At 31.3% G+C, this 18,727-nt stretch overlaps 1 protein-coding gene across 1 annotated transcript; it reads left to right on the forward strand.

The window, feature by feature from the left end:
* Positions 1-16,910: 16,910 nt before the first annotated feature.
* LOC143626066 (uncharacterized) lies at positions 16,911-17,534 on the forward strand. Its single transcript, XM_077096243.1, has one exon. The coding sequence runs from the start codon at positions 16,911-16,913 to the stop codon at positions 17,532-17,534; it is 624 nt and encodes a 207-aa protein (XP_076952358.1).
* The last annotated feature ends 1,193 nt before the right edge of the window (positions 17,535-18,727 follow it).

Raw genomic sequence — 18,727 nt, forward strand, 5'->3', positions numbered from 1 at the left:
AACTGAGATGTTATATACAAATCATTAAAAAATATTAAATTTAATATTCGGATGGTAAGGATTCGGATTTTCGGTTAATTCGGATATAGATTTGGATGCGGATACTTTTGAGCACCATGGTACGTGTTTACCGGGGCCCACCACATCGAAACAAAATGCCTATTGGGTGATGGTATTGTTTGAAAGGGATCTGATATTCATACGTTAACCTCATAGGAATTGTACAGGTCTAGTTAGAGTCTGGCAAGCCATCCAGATCGCAACTGAAACATAGCGTACAAAGATTCACTAAAAAAAAATTATTTGTACTATTATTTTCACTTTTATATATTAGTTATGAAGGGATAAAGTAATCGATTATTTTACAAATTTTCCAAAAACTTAACAAAATGTCTATTGGGTGATGGAATTGTTTGAAAGGGATGTGATATTTATACATCAATCTCATGGGGATTGTACAGGTCTAGGCAGAGGCTGGCAACCAATCGAATCACACCTGAAACATACATAACGTGCAAAGATTCATTAAAAACAAATTGCTTGTATTATTATTTTCACTTTTATATATTAGCTATGAAGGGATAAAGTAGTCGATTATTTTAAATATTTCTCAAAAACTTCAGCCACACAAATTACGAGATTGATAACAAGTATTACTGTAATAAACATTAGAAGTGGCAATATGAGTGGATTGGGTTGGATTTGGGTGATGGGTTAAAATGTGTTTGAGTCAGGATGGATTTTTAGAATAGGGGGTTGTATGGGTCAAGATGGGTAAGTTAATCCATCTTGACCCAAGTAAGTTTAAAATGCAAAAGATTTCAAAAACCTCTCAAAAAAATTTTAAAAAGTTTATTAAAAAATTAATAACTCAAAATATAATTCAAAAACGCAAAAACTAAAATAACTAAAATGTCTCCCCCGTCGTCCTTGTTCATTAAAAAAAACTCAGTTTCGTCTCAGTTCAGGTTCGGTTTTTTTCGGTTCATTTTTGCTTTTTTTTCGTTTCGGTATCTATTCGGTTTCAATGGTTTTTTGTTTTTGTTCGGTTTCGATTTCTCGGTTTTATTCGGTTTAGGATGGGTATGGGTCACGATGGGTAAAATTAACCCATCTTGAACTAAGTAAAGGTTAAAATAAAAAGGGTTTCAAAAACCCCTCAAAAAAATATTCAAAAAAATTAATAAAAAAATAACTCAAATTATAAATCGAAAACGCAAAAAGTAAAATAACTAAAATGTTTCCCCCGTCTTCCTCATTCATTAAAAAAAACTCGTTTTTGTCTTGGTTCAGATTCAGTTTTTTCAGTTTTTTTTGCTTCGGTTTTGCTTTTTTTCATTTCGGTCGGTTTCGGTCTATGTTTGGTTTCAATGATTTCGGTTTTGATTTCTCGGTTTCTATTCGGTTCAGTGGGTTTTGTTTGAAATAAATTGGATAAAGCTTGTTTTAGTCCATTATAACCCATAAACAAACTCATTCTAACATATAACAAAAAGTCACTAGCATTTTCCCAACCCATCTTGACCTTCTTGCAAAATTATTTTGATCCATCCTGACCCATCTCAATTTTAAAAGTTATCCAAATTGACCCAAACAACCCATTTGGGTTTGTTTTGCCACCCTTAATAAACATAATATTACAACTAAACACCGAAAGGTAATAATATTACAAGTAATAATTATTAACGGGAATTGAGATTTTATAGAACAAATAAAGTAGGGAGGTTAAAACTCATTGTAGATTTTTGTTGAACTTGCTAGCTTGTAAACTTAATTAACAGTGTCATCTCTGAGAATTTAAGTGTCTCGGTCGAGCTGAAATAGAAAGGCATGTAGGCTCTAACAGGTAACGAAATAAAAAGACCCGAACGCCCAATATCCCAAATGGGTTATGGGTAAAAAAACAGATTGGGCCCAATATTTAATAAAAGGATTAAGATTTGTATCAATTTTATAAAAAAATTTAAAAATATATAAAAAAAATTTATGCCCTGGAAAATGAAGTGCCCCGGCCGGTCGCCCAGGTTGCCCAACCCTCAAGCCAGCTCTGTTAATCAGGCACGGATGTCGTGCATGATCTATAACTCATTCGTATAACATGTTTCCATCTATTGAGCTATGGATGCATCATAGGATAAGATACTATGTTATACTTTATAGTCGAGGTGGTATAGTGTCATGTGTACCTTTCGATTTTGGGATGCACTTGAGTCGTGAATCCATCGTTTCGTAGTGATATGAGCTATAACATGTGAGGGCTATGGGAGTTCATTTTGGATATTTTGTTAACGAGTACTTTACCATCTCGTGTTCAGGCTAATTTTTGTTCAAATTTAATGTTTTTTATCTACCAGTTTAAAACTAAAAATAAATAATAATTAAAATCAGATACTCTTACTAATAAAAGATTTTATGGACCAAAAATATAATAAACTAAAAAAAATATATACACCACCCAAACATTTACAAAGTGGGAAAAGTAAAAAATACAAAGGGATACAAAAATAACAAATGTGAGAAGGATTTGTGACCACACAAAAAATTTTAAAAGAATTCAAAAATAATAATAATAATCATAACTCAAAATATAAATAGAAACCGAATTAAAAACTAAAATGTTTCTCCCGTGATTCCCGTTAAAAAAAACGCCGAAAAGTCAAAACGCCGAAAAAAAAGACATAATGACGAAAATAAACAAAAAACACAATTATATTAATAAAACACAATCAATGACATAAAAAAAACACAAAACACAATGATAAACAAAAATACAAAATGATCTTTTTCTCTCAACATTGTGTATGAGTGTGTGTGTTTTTTAAGAACGAGGAAGACGTTGGAAAATTTTTTTTGTGTTTTTACTTTTTTTTAATTAAATTTTGAATTATGATTTTTTATTATTTTTTTATGTAGCTACAAATCTTTCTTATCATTCTCATTTTTACCCCCATTTGTAGACTAACTAGACCCTACAAAAGTTGTAGTTTACTTTAAGAGTTAGAGTATGTTTGAGATTGAGTTTGAAAAATGCTTATTGGCTTATTAGCTTTTTTAAAAAGCCATTTTGAAAAGACAGGATTTGGGGCTTTCGAAAAATTGCTTTTAACCCTTTAAAAAAACTAAAATAAGAAAGATTTTTGTGATTGCCAAACACATTTTAATTTATTGGCTTTTTGAAAACACAAATAAGCCAATAAACATTTTTCAAACTCAATCCCAAACATGCTCTTAGTTATACATATAACTATATGCAAATTTGGTTCCCAATTTTAAAATGACGGATTGTCCAAATGGTTTGTTGTGGGTGACACTGATGCTCCACAAGTTAAAATTTTCAGTCAGTGTCAAGTTTTTCAGTTAAGTTGATGCTCCAAACCGTTACTAACACTACCTATAACTACTGCCAGCACCTATAATTGCAACATTTTTCTCTTGATATATATTTATTTCCTCTCTCAATCTACTACGTTCAAATCTGACGAGATGGAGATGGCAAGACAGAGATAGGGTGATATATATAATTGATCTTTCAGTGACATGAACAACTTTTAAAGGGTATTTTTGTCTTTTCAGCTAATAAAATCCGTCTTTGGAACAAGGGCGTTGATCTGCTCTCATGAAATGCGAGTTAGATTAACGTATGAATTTATTACTTCACTTTCTCTAGTTATCCAAAATAATCAATTTTAAAAATAATTTGGTGTTAATAAATAGGAGTGGTGAACCAGACCGACTGTTGATAGTACATGTTGGTCGTATTGGTGTCGAGAAGAGCTTAGATTTCCTCAAAAGGTAATCTTTTATTATATTTTCTAATATTGTTTCATAAACATTTACAGACACGACACGAACCTAACACGAAATTCGCGGGTTTGGGCTTAGCATAAACGGGTTCGGGCCAATTTCTTGTTGAACCAGCAAACCGTTCAGCTAAATGGGTCATACTCGTGTCAACCTAGTGGTTCGTGAGTTGACCCATTTAACCCATTTGTTATAATTTTATATTTTTAAAATGTGTTTTATGCCTTAAATTAATTTGATTGGTTATATTATGCCAAATTTTAAAACTTGATTAAGAAACTGATATAAGATTTTATAACTCTAAAATGTATTTGTTTTGCATACATTTATACATTTTGTTGTAAAATTATAACTTTACTAATATGCGAAAAATATCGGGTTAAATGGGTTGGGTTCGTGTTTACCCACGAGCATTCGTGTTGGGTTGCATCTGCCAACCCACGCACACGACCCGTTTAGCTCCCCTTTGCATTCTCCATCAAGTGCTAATTGGTTGTCAATTTTCGGTTTTGAATCATGTAGTGTCATGGAAAAGATCCCGGAAGCATTGGTGTTACCAGCAACAAACTATTTAGACCATCCTTATCATCTTAGAAAACTAAGGATCAAACTTGCACTATAGATAAATCGTAGAGAGCATCCGAGTAACTAATTCTTATTTCAATTAAAGCTTTTGCGAACATCATCCAATATTTGAGGCATCTATGTATAGGGATGGCAGTGAAACCCGAACCTGATGGAAAAACACCGAAACCGACACAAATTATTAGGGTTTGGGACGAGTTTGAGATTAGTTTTGAAATTTTTCGTGGGTTTGAGACGGGTTTGGGATTTATAATATACCCGATTACCCGCTAACGTTGACCCCATTTACTCGATTAATACCCGGCATAACTTTTTTATATATTAATTATATATATGTTGGACGGTTTGTAGTAGTGGACTTGTACAATCAACAAGGAATTTCATGTGTGACTTATTAAAAATAAACTTAAATGTAGTAACACTTATGCCATTTGGTGTCATCACAGATAAATAAACAATTTATTTTAGTGTGAGGTGGCTGACAAACCAATTTTCGTCTACCCTTTAGCTTTATAAATATCGAACAAAGACCACGTTATTACAATAATATTATTACATTTTTTAATATAGTAGCTTTGAAAAGAAAAAAGAGCAGCAAACAATTTTGTTGAATATAATAGTAAGTATGCCATTTTGAGAAGATAATAATTATTTTGCGAAAAAAAACCAGTTAGCAATTTTTATAGGAGAATGGTATTTTGTCAAAAACCCAATAGAAAATCCGAAACCTGATGGGTATCCCCAAAACCTGACGGGTAATGTAGGAAACCGTTCGCGTATAAAAATAAAACACTTTTAATAAAATGATTACAATACAAAGAATCAAACCTATCTGGGAAAGTAAGTAAATTACAATACGAATTACACCGGAAAAAATAAAAATTACAATACAATTGAAATAAAATAATTCAATAAAGATGTAGAAGAAGAATGGTGTCGTGGTCTTTGTGGCCGAGGATCGTGTTTTACACGGGGCCCTTAAAACAAATTCTGGGTCTCTCCCCATTTTGTTTCCCAGGGTACAACGGCCTAAGCAATATGTACTGCCGGGGAGGGCTCTCGCACCCGAATAGTACCTTAAAGAAAATGATGAAGATGGTTAAGAATGTTAGAATTCTTTAGGGAGAAAGTTGGAGAAAACACAAGAGAAAATGTGTTATTTTGTGTGTCTTTCAACCAAGGAATACCTTGGTATTTATAGTTGAAAAACGAACTCATTCACCATAACCACATGAGTTGAAACTTCAATCACCATTAACCAAAACTTTAATTTTTTGACCAAATTAAAGGAACCATTAACCAAAACTTTAATTTTTTGACCAAATTAAAGGACATTTTAATGGCTTTGACTAATTGATTAACAACCTTGAATAAAATAATTCAAAGTTTTTTTTTCACAAAAAATTTTCCAACAGGTAATTACCCAATAAATACCCGACGGGTTTGAGACGGGCTTTATTAATCGGGTATGGGTTTGGAAAATACCTAAACCCGACCCATTGTCATCCCTATCTATGTAAAATTGTTGAAGAAATAGAACGTAGAGGGCAACATGACAAGAAGTTATTGAAGGTCATCAAATGTATTTTGCTAACTTGTTATCGACTCAATCTAGAAATATCAATAAATTATTATTACAATCTTCAACAAAACAATCACCGCTTTAAAAGGGTTCCGGTTTTAGAAATCGCTTTTCAAATTTGAATCCTTTAAAGTTTCTTTCAAAGCTCTACATCAATGCTTCCAAAAGTGTTAAGCTTCATTCATAGCTCCGTAACAATTTTTGTTTGCAAAACCTTTAAACCGCACTTGATTGTAAACCTTAGGTGCCAACTTTTGTTTTCTTCCTTGGAAAGATATGCAACAAGTTCTTTAAAGCTCTTTTATAGCTTCGTATTAATGCTTTGCTTGCAAACCTGTTATTATATTTTGGAAATATACAAAATGATTAACATATAGTTTCAAAAATAAAACTTAATTTATAGATAATATATACCTAGGATGAACAATTTCTCTAATAACTTATGAGTGATGAAATAAAGACAGCTTCTTTAATAACTTGTGAGTGATGAAATGAAGGTGAGTATTTACCCTCATGTTACATTATATGAGTAATATACACTTGCAGAAGCTATCATCCATGAGTACTAGAGCTAAATGAGAGCATAACTACAATTGATGTTGAAACATAAATGGACGTTAATAAAAGAGTTTAGCTGAATTTATGCTTTTCATAGGTAACAATCAACTAACCTTCTGTTCTTGATCCAGGGTGGAGAGCCCCGACCTGAATAAGAAAATTTGTTAAAATGACAAAACAGCGTAATTTAAGGTCAAATCCAATTTATAAGTGATCAATAGTATTATTACAAAATAGTAAATATATGTATAATGTATAAATTAAACATATATTGTATATTTTAATTGAAATATGACAAAACAATTGTTTTAGTAATTACTATTTTTACATATAGTCCTATAAAAAATATTTATTAATATATGTTTGTATTTTTGTTTTCAAATATCAAATTAATATTTTGAAAGTGATAATCATTTATTATCTTTTTATTATTAATAAGTGTACATAGATAAATAATATATATATATATATATATATATATATATATATATTAAAACCTGACACCTAGCAAACATCCTTTAATTTAGTGTTAATTTTATATTATTATATAAAGTCATGTATATCCAAAAATAATTAGAATGTTGTTCGGTTCGCATTCTTGTTCAATGGCATATAAATGATACTTAAATTTTGGGATGTTATGGTTTTAGGTTTGAATGTGACAACCGAAGTGAGTTTTCTCACGATAGTTGGTTTCCTCTTTGATGTTGTTCCTGGTGAGTAAGACTAAAGTGTAAAAATCAGCATAAATGATTGATATTGGTATTGCTTCACTCAGATATTATGGATAGTTGGTTTCCTCTTTGATGTTGTTCCTGGTGATGCTTCACTCAGATATTATGGATAGTTCTAAACATTGTTAAAAAAAATTGTTACAATGTTGTTTCAGATTGCAATTCGAGTTTTTCAAAATTGTTTATGGGCCTTTATTTAATAAATCAGTCAGCCTTGTTATATATTTAAAAAAAATTATTTAAAAAAAAACTTGTTATATTCTTACATAATTTCTGTTTCTTTAAATTGATTAGATAACAAGATTCTAAGCTATTACATACTTATCTTAGATTACTAGTAAGAAACTTAATATTCACCATTAAACTCACCTTTCTAAAGCACAAGAACACGCCATCTTGACCGCTCCTTAGATGACGTTGAATAAGGCACCACTATAGGTTTGCTCGACAGATTCTAATAAATCGCATTTTTAGTAAATCCGCGTATCAGAAACAACAAAACGGCTAGATCAGATTAATTTGTTACTAGTAATTGAGAAATTTGATTATCTAGTACCAACTCACGAAATTCTGGCAGATCAATAATGATGAAATGAAATATGAATTAGTTTTAAAGAGATTGAAAAGAGGGGCTTGGGTTTATAAAGAGACATAACTTAACCATGGTTGGGATATGAACTAGGATTGGTTTAAAACGTACACTTTATCACGCGTCATGACTAGAGGTGCACAAAAAATCCGAACCCGTAACCAGATCCGAAAAAAATCAGGAACCGGGTTTTTTATACGCTTATACCTGGATTTTTAATACTCGAACCGTACCCAATCCTACATGTAGGGTACGGATAGGGTGTACATTTCAGTACCAAAACCCGAAACCGGACCCGATTTGTACCCGAAAACCGGACCTGGTTCCATATCCGGAACTGGGTTTTTCCAATACCCTAAACAGGATTTTTCAAATACCCGAAAAATACCTGAAAAATACACCTAAAAAGTACGACCCCTTAAAAAATCCAATCTATAATTGAAATATACCCAGAAAAAGCCCAGGGTTTTTTTTTCAATACCCGATTTTAGAATGTCCGGTTCAATACCCTAGCCGAACCCGATGCATAGAGTATGGTATTTATAGATAATACCCTAATCTGAACCCGACCAAGGTATTACTAATATTTAATTTTCTAATACCCAATCATACCCGAACCTGATTCCATACACGAAACCAGGTGTTTGAAAACCCAAATTTATGTACCTCTAGTCATGACATCAAACATGGGTCTGGTTTCATGCATTGATCCTCAAAATCATTGTCCTTGCTTACTAGGCCCACCATACTCAAAACAAAATGCCATTTATTCACGTTATTTCACTTGGAGTAAATTAGTGAGTAGAGATTGAGGTAAAAAAAATCACTATTTCACTTTTCTGAGTTGTCTTTAGGTTGTGTGTACTCGAACAAGGTGGGTGGTGGCATTCACTTGTCATGTCATCCTTTAACGTATCACACCTTGGGGTGTAAATGAGCCGAGCTGCTCGTGAGTTACTCGAGATCGGCTCATTAAAAAGCTCGATCGAGCCGAGCTTGAGCCTAAAAACAAGCTCGTTTAATAAGCGAGCCCGAGCCTGAGCTTCACTTATCGAGCTCGAGCCGAATCGCGAGCCTAAACGAGCCTGCCATTTATATAATTTTTTAAATATATATTTAATAATTATTAATTAATATATATAATGTTGTGAAAAAATAAATAAAAATAACTAAATAATATATATTATTTTATACATAAAATTATAATAGAAAAAATATACAAAATTAATTATAATTATATAAAAAGTAAATTATCAATAGTAAACGAGCCGAGCCCGAGCCTGAGCTCGAGCTTTTAAAATAGAGCTCGAAACGAGCTGAGCTCGAGCTCTGTGTAAGTTAAACGAGCCGAGCTCGAGCTCGGCGCGGCTCGTTTGCACCCATAATCACACCGTTATACTGGTGTTATAGAGGACCCCAAAGAGATCCCGTCAATGGCTTAACAGGCGTCATATTTTAAAGTGTTTGTATGTCAAATTGGTCAAATGGGTCAAACAAGTTGAAAGTCGTTGGAAGTATATAAAAGTACCTTAGCCTTTATTAGAACAACATGCCTCTCGACACAATCTCTTACTTTCAGTCTTAGAGCTTGCTCTTCAGGAGTCAATAAGTCAGTAAACTTATACACAAATCTTGTTCTATTCATATGTGCAAAGAAAAGTTAATTAAAAAAAATGATATGAAGAAAAGTTAATTAAAAAAATGATATAAAGAAACCAAGAAAATATACTTTGGATGTAATTATCATGATATTTAAAACCAAATGAAATTCCCGCCGTTCACTAAATAATGAAATTCGCATTGATTGCTGATGGTAAAATTCCAAAACAAACTGTAGCAATTCGATGGCCTTATATATATATATATATATATAGAATAATAATATAACTTTTCCGGTCAACTAGCTATTTAGGTTATTCAGGTTTTTTAATGATTTAATAACGGTCATCGAACCCTTATACCACTTGTACACATCTAGTTAAATAGCTTTTTAGTATCATGATTTCGGGTTAATTGAAGTAATGGTGACAACATCATTATTTGTTACATTCATAAAAATATAATATTTTATAAAGTCACGTATTTCCAAAGATAAAAGAGATCAATGATAAGAAAAGTTTCAATTTTGAACTTGCCTTTTTAAAGCTCAAAAACACGTCATATATTGGTTGTTCCTTACATGACGTCGAATAAGAAGCCATTGTAGGTATGCTCTGCCATATCCTAATAAACTGCATTTGTGGACGGAATTTAGGAAAGTAACGGGAGATTGTGGATGGTGATGGACTGATGGCTGTGACTCAAATGGATTATGGTTGAGATGTGAAGTGTGTTTGGGACTTTGGGTTTAAAAGGGTCGTAATTAATTAACCTTGTTAGTTTCACAATGCCACGTGTCACGATATCAAACCTGGGACTGGTCTATTGCTTCTAGTTCCATGCTTTAAGCCTCCAATCATTGTACTTGCTTACCGGGGCCACCTAAAGTAAATAAAAACAAGCTTTTATATTTTAATAGGTTAGCTACCCATATATAACACGGATTTAGTAAATTTAATTTTTTAAGTCCAAAATATTCGAAATATCAATAATAAAAGCCATGATTAGAAAATTTGGGTATTAAATATAAAAAAATAGAAACATACATTAGAGTTAAATAATATATTTTTTTTTACTAATACATTGCTCATAAGATATGCAAAATATAATATGATCGAATACAATATATATGATACAAATTAATCACGTCATGAGCTAAAAAAAATGCGTAAACTTATAATTATATTTTACCGAAACAATTCGTTTTTAATAGTAATTAAAAGTTTTTTATAGTAACTATATTACTTAACAGTAAAATATTATTTATTTTTAATAGCAATTAGAAGTTTAGTGTTGCATAACATACATGTTGCAAATAATTAATTTGTAAACAGTTAGAATATGATGTTTAAATTTCATAATCGGGCTATGATAAAATAATTTTACTATATGTTTTTTCGTGTATAAATATATCGTGCTTTCTAATAGTATTTATAACAACTATAGTAAGTGCGTAAAGTTAATGCTATTATATTTTAAAAATTCGAAGGATGTCTTAGTACCAAACAGTATGAAACATAGCGTTTCATTTCATATAAAATCAAATGTTTAGATAATACTCCTAAAACTGTAAAGAGATAAAATTCCATAAAACAATCATGCCATTTCATCCATGAAAAACAATCTCGATATAGTCAAACATCTAATAAAAGGAAAACACAAACACAATCCCAAAATAAATTGTAAAGAAACATAATATGAGCAAACAATGAAAAAGGATAATAAAAAAGGAAACTGTCTGTAACGATAAAAAAAACTTCTACTTCTCCGTTTTTGGAATCAACAATTTGTTATTCCAAGTTGCATCGGATACATCCTTTGAGTGAATCTTCGGCAGTTTAGTTGACGATAGAGCAAATGAGTCGTCAATGTTGTAAACAACTTCAAGGTTACACTTCAAATCAACATTGACGCGCTCTAACATATTGTATATTTAAATTAAATAAATAAGCCACATTGTATGTTTAAATTAGTTAACTATAAATAAGGTTTAAATTGGTTAACTATAAATAAGGTGTAGAATGATTAGATATTAAAATTAAATATATATTTATATATGGTATATTTTGGATTTGAAATCGATTATTATAATTGTTAATTGCTGATAGGCATGTTAGTAAAATAAATTGTAAAACTAATTAAAGTAGGTTATAAATTTACATTTAGGTTGCATATTAATATGGTAATGGTAATTAAATGTCATATATAATTAGCAGGAGAGTAGTGTAACTTAATTCGTTGTTGTTGTTATACTAGTTTTAGAGCCCGTGTCACACACGGGATAATTCAAATTATAAAATTATAAGTAAAACAAATAATTATATAGCGTATTGAAAAAAAATGTGTTACATCTATGCTTGTATCTATACAATGTGTACATAAATTGATTTTATTTATATCACAAAATTATTTTTTTAAATGAACTTAATAAAAAAATGCTCGTGCAAAAGCGTATCCGAGAATATTTCTTTCTATTGAAAAATTCATTCTCGGTGCCATATATGTATAACTGAAAGACTTTTGGTTATGAACCAATTTCGGAAATAAAGTTTCTCATACGATAGTAGTTCTAACCACTCAGTTTAAATACAAAATGAGCGTTACCTTTATTTATATATTTATCAATTTACCACTCATTAAAGAAAAGTAGAACATTAAATTGTAATAATGGATGTTCTTCAAGAGCTATGTTTTTCTGAGATACACCATGAAAAAGATTTTGATAAGTTTCAGAAGGCTTATTGACTTTGTCATAATGACAACATAAAAAATAAAATGTTAACCCATCCAATTTTGTGAATATTTTGTTTCATTTTAGCATAGTTTTCCATGACATGATTCCCATATAACGTTCTAATCACCATTGAAGGAAAAATTAATATTAACATAAATATTTCAAAATTGATAAAAGTTAGAATCATTAATAGGCATGGGGGTGGTATGTCGAAAGTGTTCGCAGTCTTTTCTTACATTTTAATAGTTGAGAGAAAAATAGTCAGTTTGCTAAATCTCGAACCTTTTGATTATTTAAAAATGCCCTTAAAAGTAAATTAGAAACCCGAATCATATTTAAAATTCCAACTTTCATACTTTTGACATTTCAAAGTCAATACTTTGAACCCATAACAAATTTGACGATAAATCTATTTTGCATTCTCAAACTTTTTAAAATACTCAAAATTTTTATTTTTGACCCGTATCAAATTTTGACCTAAATGTAGTTAATTTGTACCAAATAATTTATTTACCAACTTTTGACCCATAATATCAAATTTAAGTTTCATTAAAAAACCCGAAACAATTTTCATTTGAGAAAACATGATTTGTTGTTAATTTTTGAAATTCACCAAGTATTTTGAAGTATGTAGTAAAATAATATGTTAATATTTATATTTATAAAAATATATAGATATTATATAAATATAGTGTAAAAGGAAAGTGAATAATTATTGATTTATTACATATATTAGGGTAAATTAGCTTTGGAGGGAAAAAATTGTGAAAATTAACCAAAACATGACAAGTGTTCACATTTATTTTACTTTATTATAACATAAGTAGATGTCATAGGATATGGAATTGTAATAACAGGTAGTGTAACTTAAACCAAATTTTTATTAAATGCATAAATATGTATAGCTAAGAATATGGTATCTAACTTCACGTATTTAAAACTATACTTTTATGCAAAAAAATTATCACATAGTATTTTTATTATCAATATGAATGATTAAAATCACTCTTAAATAAATAAATGTATAAACATTCCACATGGAGAGATTGGTATTATCATTGTGTGATTTGCAACATTTGAAGATAAAAATAAAATCATCATGGAAGATAGATAGTGATACGATGGATACCTTGCTATAGCTTTCACCTCTTCCAAAAATCACTTAATCATCATGTAGACTATTATTTTAAGAAGAAAATAAAATTTTATTTAAAATTTCAAAAAAGAACATCGAATAGGTATCATTTATGAACATAAAATCGTACAAAAATCGCATACAAAATTGGAAAAGATCATTTTATTTAAAACTAAAAAACAAACATCAAATAATTATGCAAGTGTTTACGCTTAAGTATAACAAAAAAATATTTGCAGTGAAAGTGTTTGAGGCTTTGAGGAGGAAAAAAAAAGATTAGGTCAAAAGGAAAGAAGATTTATAGGCTTGTAGACAAAAAAAAATTCATAAATATAATTTCATTTTTGTCACACGGTTAACAACATGGCGGTGCTATGGGTTTTTCAAAACTATTTTTTTGACTATAACTTTATATAAAAAAATCCAAGTAGTACATATACATATTTTTAAACACGGTAATTAAAATTGGCTAAACTTGTATAAGATAGATTAAATTATAATATAAACACAATTAAAAATTCAGAAATATTACGAATTTATTATATATGATACCTTAGATACAAGAAAAATGATGATTTGGTAGATGATGGTTCATATTCCTTTTCTGTAACTAAAGATTGATTTATAGTTTCTTGAAGAAACATTACTAAACAACAGAAAAATGATTTAGAGTTTCTAATATAGTACGAAAGAAATCGAAGAAAGCCATTAGTTCTGGTCGTCAGTGATTTTGAAGATGAAATTAGAAGTATCTGATTTAGGTTTTCTAAAGATGAAATTCGAAGTATTGTCGCCGATGATTTTGAAATTTGGGAACGAATTGCCGGATCAATGAGAAGAGAGATTAGATTTTGTGAATGAGCTTTGTGGGATGTGGGATGTTAAACATTAGGAAAGGGGCAAGAAATAAGGTTTATAGAAAATCGCCAATGTTTTTGTTTGGGTTATAAGTAGTTAATTGGGTCGAGTAAGGATATGAACCGGTTTGTAAGTGGGGTAGAAGGCGGGAAATTTAGAGGAATGAAGGGCTAAAAAGAGGACACGTGGCGTAAGGAAACCTTTATTTATTAATTAGTATAGATTGAACCCTCAATAGTAAGGTTAGTGGCCTTTGTGGTTCAAAAGAGCTGAGCCGAGCCCGAGCTTGACTAGACCCGAGCTCGGCTCATTTCGAGTTCTATTTTCAAAGCTCGAGATCGGTTCGTGGGAAGATTTTCAAACTCGAGCTCGGCTCGTTTACTATTTATTAATTATTTTTTTATATAATTATAATTGTTTATATATTTTTTGTCTATTTTGATTTTATGTATAAAATAATATATATTATTTAGTTATTTTTATTTGTTTTTAATAACATTATATATATTAATTAATAATTATTAAATACATATTCTTAAAAATCATATAAATGACATGCTCGTTTAGACTCGCGGACCAGCTCGAGCTCGATAAGTGAAGCTCGGGCTTGTTTATTAAACGAGCTTACTTTTAGGCTCGGGCTTGATTCAGCTCGGCTTGATCGAGCTTTTTAACGAGCCGATCTCAAGTAGCTCGCGAGCAACTCGGCTCGTTTGCACCCTAAGTGGCCTACAGGCAAAGAAAAAGCCTCTAAAAAATCAAGGGGTTGGGAGGTTTTGAATTCAAGTTTTCAAGATGACAGAAATTCTTTATTAAATAAAGAAAAAACAACATTTGGCTGCGACAGGGAGGCTTGAAACGCGGCGAAAACTCCCTCAACGACAACCATGCCGGGGTGTGTGTGTGTGTGTGTGTTTGGGGGGGGGGGTTGTGGGTGGAAAATGGTGTCTTCGAAGCCCCACTACAGATGCCCTTACAACCATTGCTTTTGTGAATATTTTCTTTGATCCACAAAAAAATAAAAACAGTTCTAAGTTATATACAAGTACGATAGCTAGCAAGGAAATAAACAGATATCGAGTCGACTAAGACGATGTGTTTATTAAATAGGTCGACTTAAACCCGGCTTGTTTATAAATGAGTTAACTTGTTCAAGGGATTTTAAAAACATTTACTTACAAAATGTTTAAATTAAAATTCAAAGTTTTATATTTTGATATTTTAAATTTTCTTGAATTTTATCATTTATTTATTTATTTCCTAACATTTTTATATCATCAGCAGTAACCCCTTATTTTCTAATCGTTTTCATTCGTATCCTCTAATTTCAAGTTAAATACTTTTTTCTTTGAAAGACAAATTTATATCCGACTAATCTACTCCTATCAACCATTAAACGAATGAACAGAACACAAATATTTGTCCGATTAGGTGTTCAGGTTCGTTTATAGTTACATAACCAAACACAAATATACGATCTGTTTACTGGCCTAGCTCTAATATCAAACTGACATATTCAATCTGGGATCGGTTTTTTTCGAGCTTCAGATAACTTTTTTCGTTTTTAAGTACACCACCATCTCTTTCCATTGAAATGGCTTTAGCCAAATTGTTGGTTTCTTTTTACTCCTGTTGTAATTTAATAATCTATCTATCTATCTATATACTATTAAAATAACACAATTTTTTTACATGTCATTCAATTAGACTCTCCACATAGAAAAGTTTACAAATTTCCATTCTTACATTTTTTCCCTTCATGAATGATAAAATAAAAAATATATTGTTGGTTGGAATTGAACTCATTACATTGCTTTTAAAATGTTTATGGCTTAACAACTCAACTATGATAAATTGATGTTAGCTTTCTCTTTTTCATAATTGGTATAGATTCGCAACCTTCCATTTTATTACTTTTAAAATGCAAACAAAGCAGTTTTGTGGGTAAGCTAAATAAGACCATGGCTTTAGGTCTCTAGTTTTATAGGAACTTCATTTTAAATAGGAGTTATGTATTATGAGATTTTGAAAGTAGAGTTCTTTTAGAATTAGTAACTTATTGATGGGCTACAAGCTTAGGGGCAGATTTATATAGAAAGGGGTGGTTCCGTTTCGAAATAATAGTGTATTTTTATATAGAAAATATTATAGGAACCACCTTATAAATTAGGAAGGAACCACTCTAATCTCAAGTATAAACGCTGGTCCGCTGGTAAAGACTTGGTTTTGTACAGGTGAGGTCGCGAGTTTGATCCGGACTTGTTGCATTTTTTTAAACTGTTGTTCTTTTTTTTTAACTAAGCCTTATTACCTTATCTTTTATATCATATTAGGGTTTTAATTTTTACCAGTTATCACATATCCACAGCCGCTGCCTCTCAAGAGTCACGCACACACACACAGCCACTGACCTGTTCTCCGACAGCCCGACCACCACCCACCGCCTACCGCCGCTGCCCGCCGGCGCTCTCATTTTCCGGCCATCCACACTCCAGATAGCTCTGCGGCTCTGCCTTCAGCCTTCTACACAAAGCTCAAATCTTCCCACTTTAAAGGTATGTTCACATTCATTTGTTAAATGCTAATTACTTTTTCGTGTAAATTGTTTTTTATTTTTGTTAGTTGTTAAGTTACTTGTTAAATTTAGTTTTAAAAGTTATCGACTTGAGGGTTTTGACTCGCTTTTGGAAGATGTCACATCCTTTTGTGATAAATATGATATCGAAGTGGTTGATATGGAAGCCGAGTATGTTGATCCGAAATATCGAAGAAAGAAGACCGGTATCACCAATCATCACCATTATGTGGTAAATAATTTCAACACGGTTCTCGATATGCAAATTCACGAGCTTGGAAACCGCTTTAATGAGAAAACCACTAAATTGCTTACTAGAGTGAGTTATTTGAGCCCGTCTCGTAATTTTAGTGCCTTTAGTAAAGTAAACTTGTTAATGTTGGCCGAGATGTATCCATGTGATTTTGATTTTGATGAAAAGGAGAGGATTGTATATGAACTTGGCCGCTACATTACTAATGTGAAAGAAGATAAGCGGTTTGCCAACTTGAGTGGGTTAGGTGATCTTGCCAAAATGATGGTGAAAACAAGATTACACGTTGATTATCCGTTAATCTATCGTTTAATAAAGTTATCATTAGTTTTGCTGGTTGCAACGGCAAGTGTTGAAAGATGTTTTTCTTCAATGAAGAATGTGAAAACGGATTTGCGTAATAGGTTGGGGGATGGATACATGAACGATTCTTGCATTTGTTACATTGAAAGGGAATTCCTCCAACAAGTGTCGGTTGAAGAAGTAATGCAGCGATTTCAAAAGATGAATACTCATAGGGAACAACTATAAGTGTATGTTTTTTTTAAATTCGTAAGACTATTGTATTTCTACTATGTGTTTTTTAATTTCTAATACCTCTTTTAGTATTTTATCGTATTTTTATTGTGTAATGAACTTTGCCCGAACCATCGAACCGACCCGAACCCCAAACCGGCCCGGAATTTTTTTTATGTTCGACTCTTTGAAATTGAAGCATCTATAAGTAGTGCACCACCCGAAAAAAATTTCTGGATCCGCCACTGTACAAGCTAAAGAGGATTGCTTCATAACCATTATTACTGGACATCATTCATATTCTATAACTCCTGTATACTCTTTAACGCTATACGCATAAAGAAAATAAAATAAAAAGGCCTCAATACTTTATTTAGTTTTAGGCCTCCGAGGATGATGAGCCGGCCTTGAATACGATACAAATTATTCTTACTAATCTATGTATTTTAGGAAATTATTTATATCTTATGAATCCATAAGATATCTTAACATGTATTATTAAATTAAATTTAACTTTTTTATTTTATTTGTTAGCCATATGTGTATCACGTGGACTCTATCCTAGTTTATTAATATGTATTCAATTTATAAAGAATTTGTTATTACAAAATGCTATATATCCAAATATATAAAGCTCAAATATAACTTTAGAAACCAATAAGTTTTTCATATTGAACTCGCCTTCCACTTTTCCTAAAGCTCAAAAACATGTCATGATGGCAACGCTTTAGATGTCGTTGAATAAGGCACCATTTGTCTTGACAGATCCTATCAAACCTCATCTTGTTGGTGGCGGGTTTGAGTTCAAATGAAGTTTAAGTTAACCATTGGTTAACTGGGATATAATTATATGAATAATGAACTACGGTTAGCTTCAAGTTTTGAGGTTTTTAGGCCCATCACTTTTAGTGCTCTACTGTTTGAACTTGTCAGCCCACAATTGTAATTGTGGCATTATGAATTATGGCTAATAATATTGTCACGGTAAAAGTTAGGGTTGTTTACAAGTCAAGCTGAACCGAGCGAAGACTTTCTCGTTGCTTGGCTCGTTTACAGCTGAACCGAACCGAATCGAACAGTTGAAATTTGAACTGAGCGAAAATCTAAACGAACCAAAATCGAATCGAGCATTTTTCGATCGAACATCGAGCGATTTTCGAGCATTATTTATTTATTTTTCACTTTAAAATTTTCAATAAAAAATATGT

The sequence above is a fragment of the Bidens hawaiensis genome, unplaced genomic scaffold, assembly GCF_021521415.1.
Source record: "Bidens hawaiensis isolate Kalapana, Puna unplaced genomic scaffold, B.hawaiensis_p1.1 tig00004282_1, whole genome shotgun sequence".
NCBI lineage: Eukaryota > Viridiplantae > Streptophyta > Magnoliopsida > Asterales > Asteraceae > Bidens > Bidens hawaiensis.

Excerpts from the sequence above, each read along its gene's own strand:
- LOC143626066 (XM_077096243.1), top strand. The coding sequence starts at position 16,911 with ATGGAAGCCGAGTATGTTGATCCGAAATATCGAAGAAAGAAGACCGGT.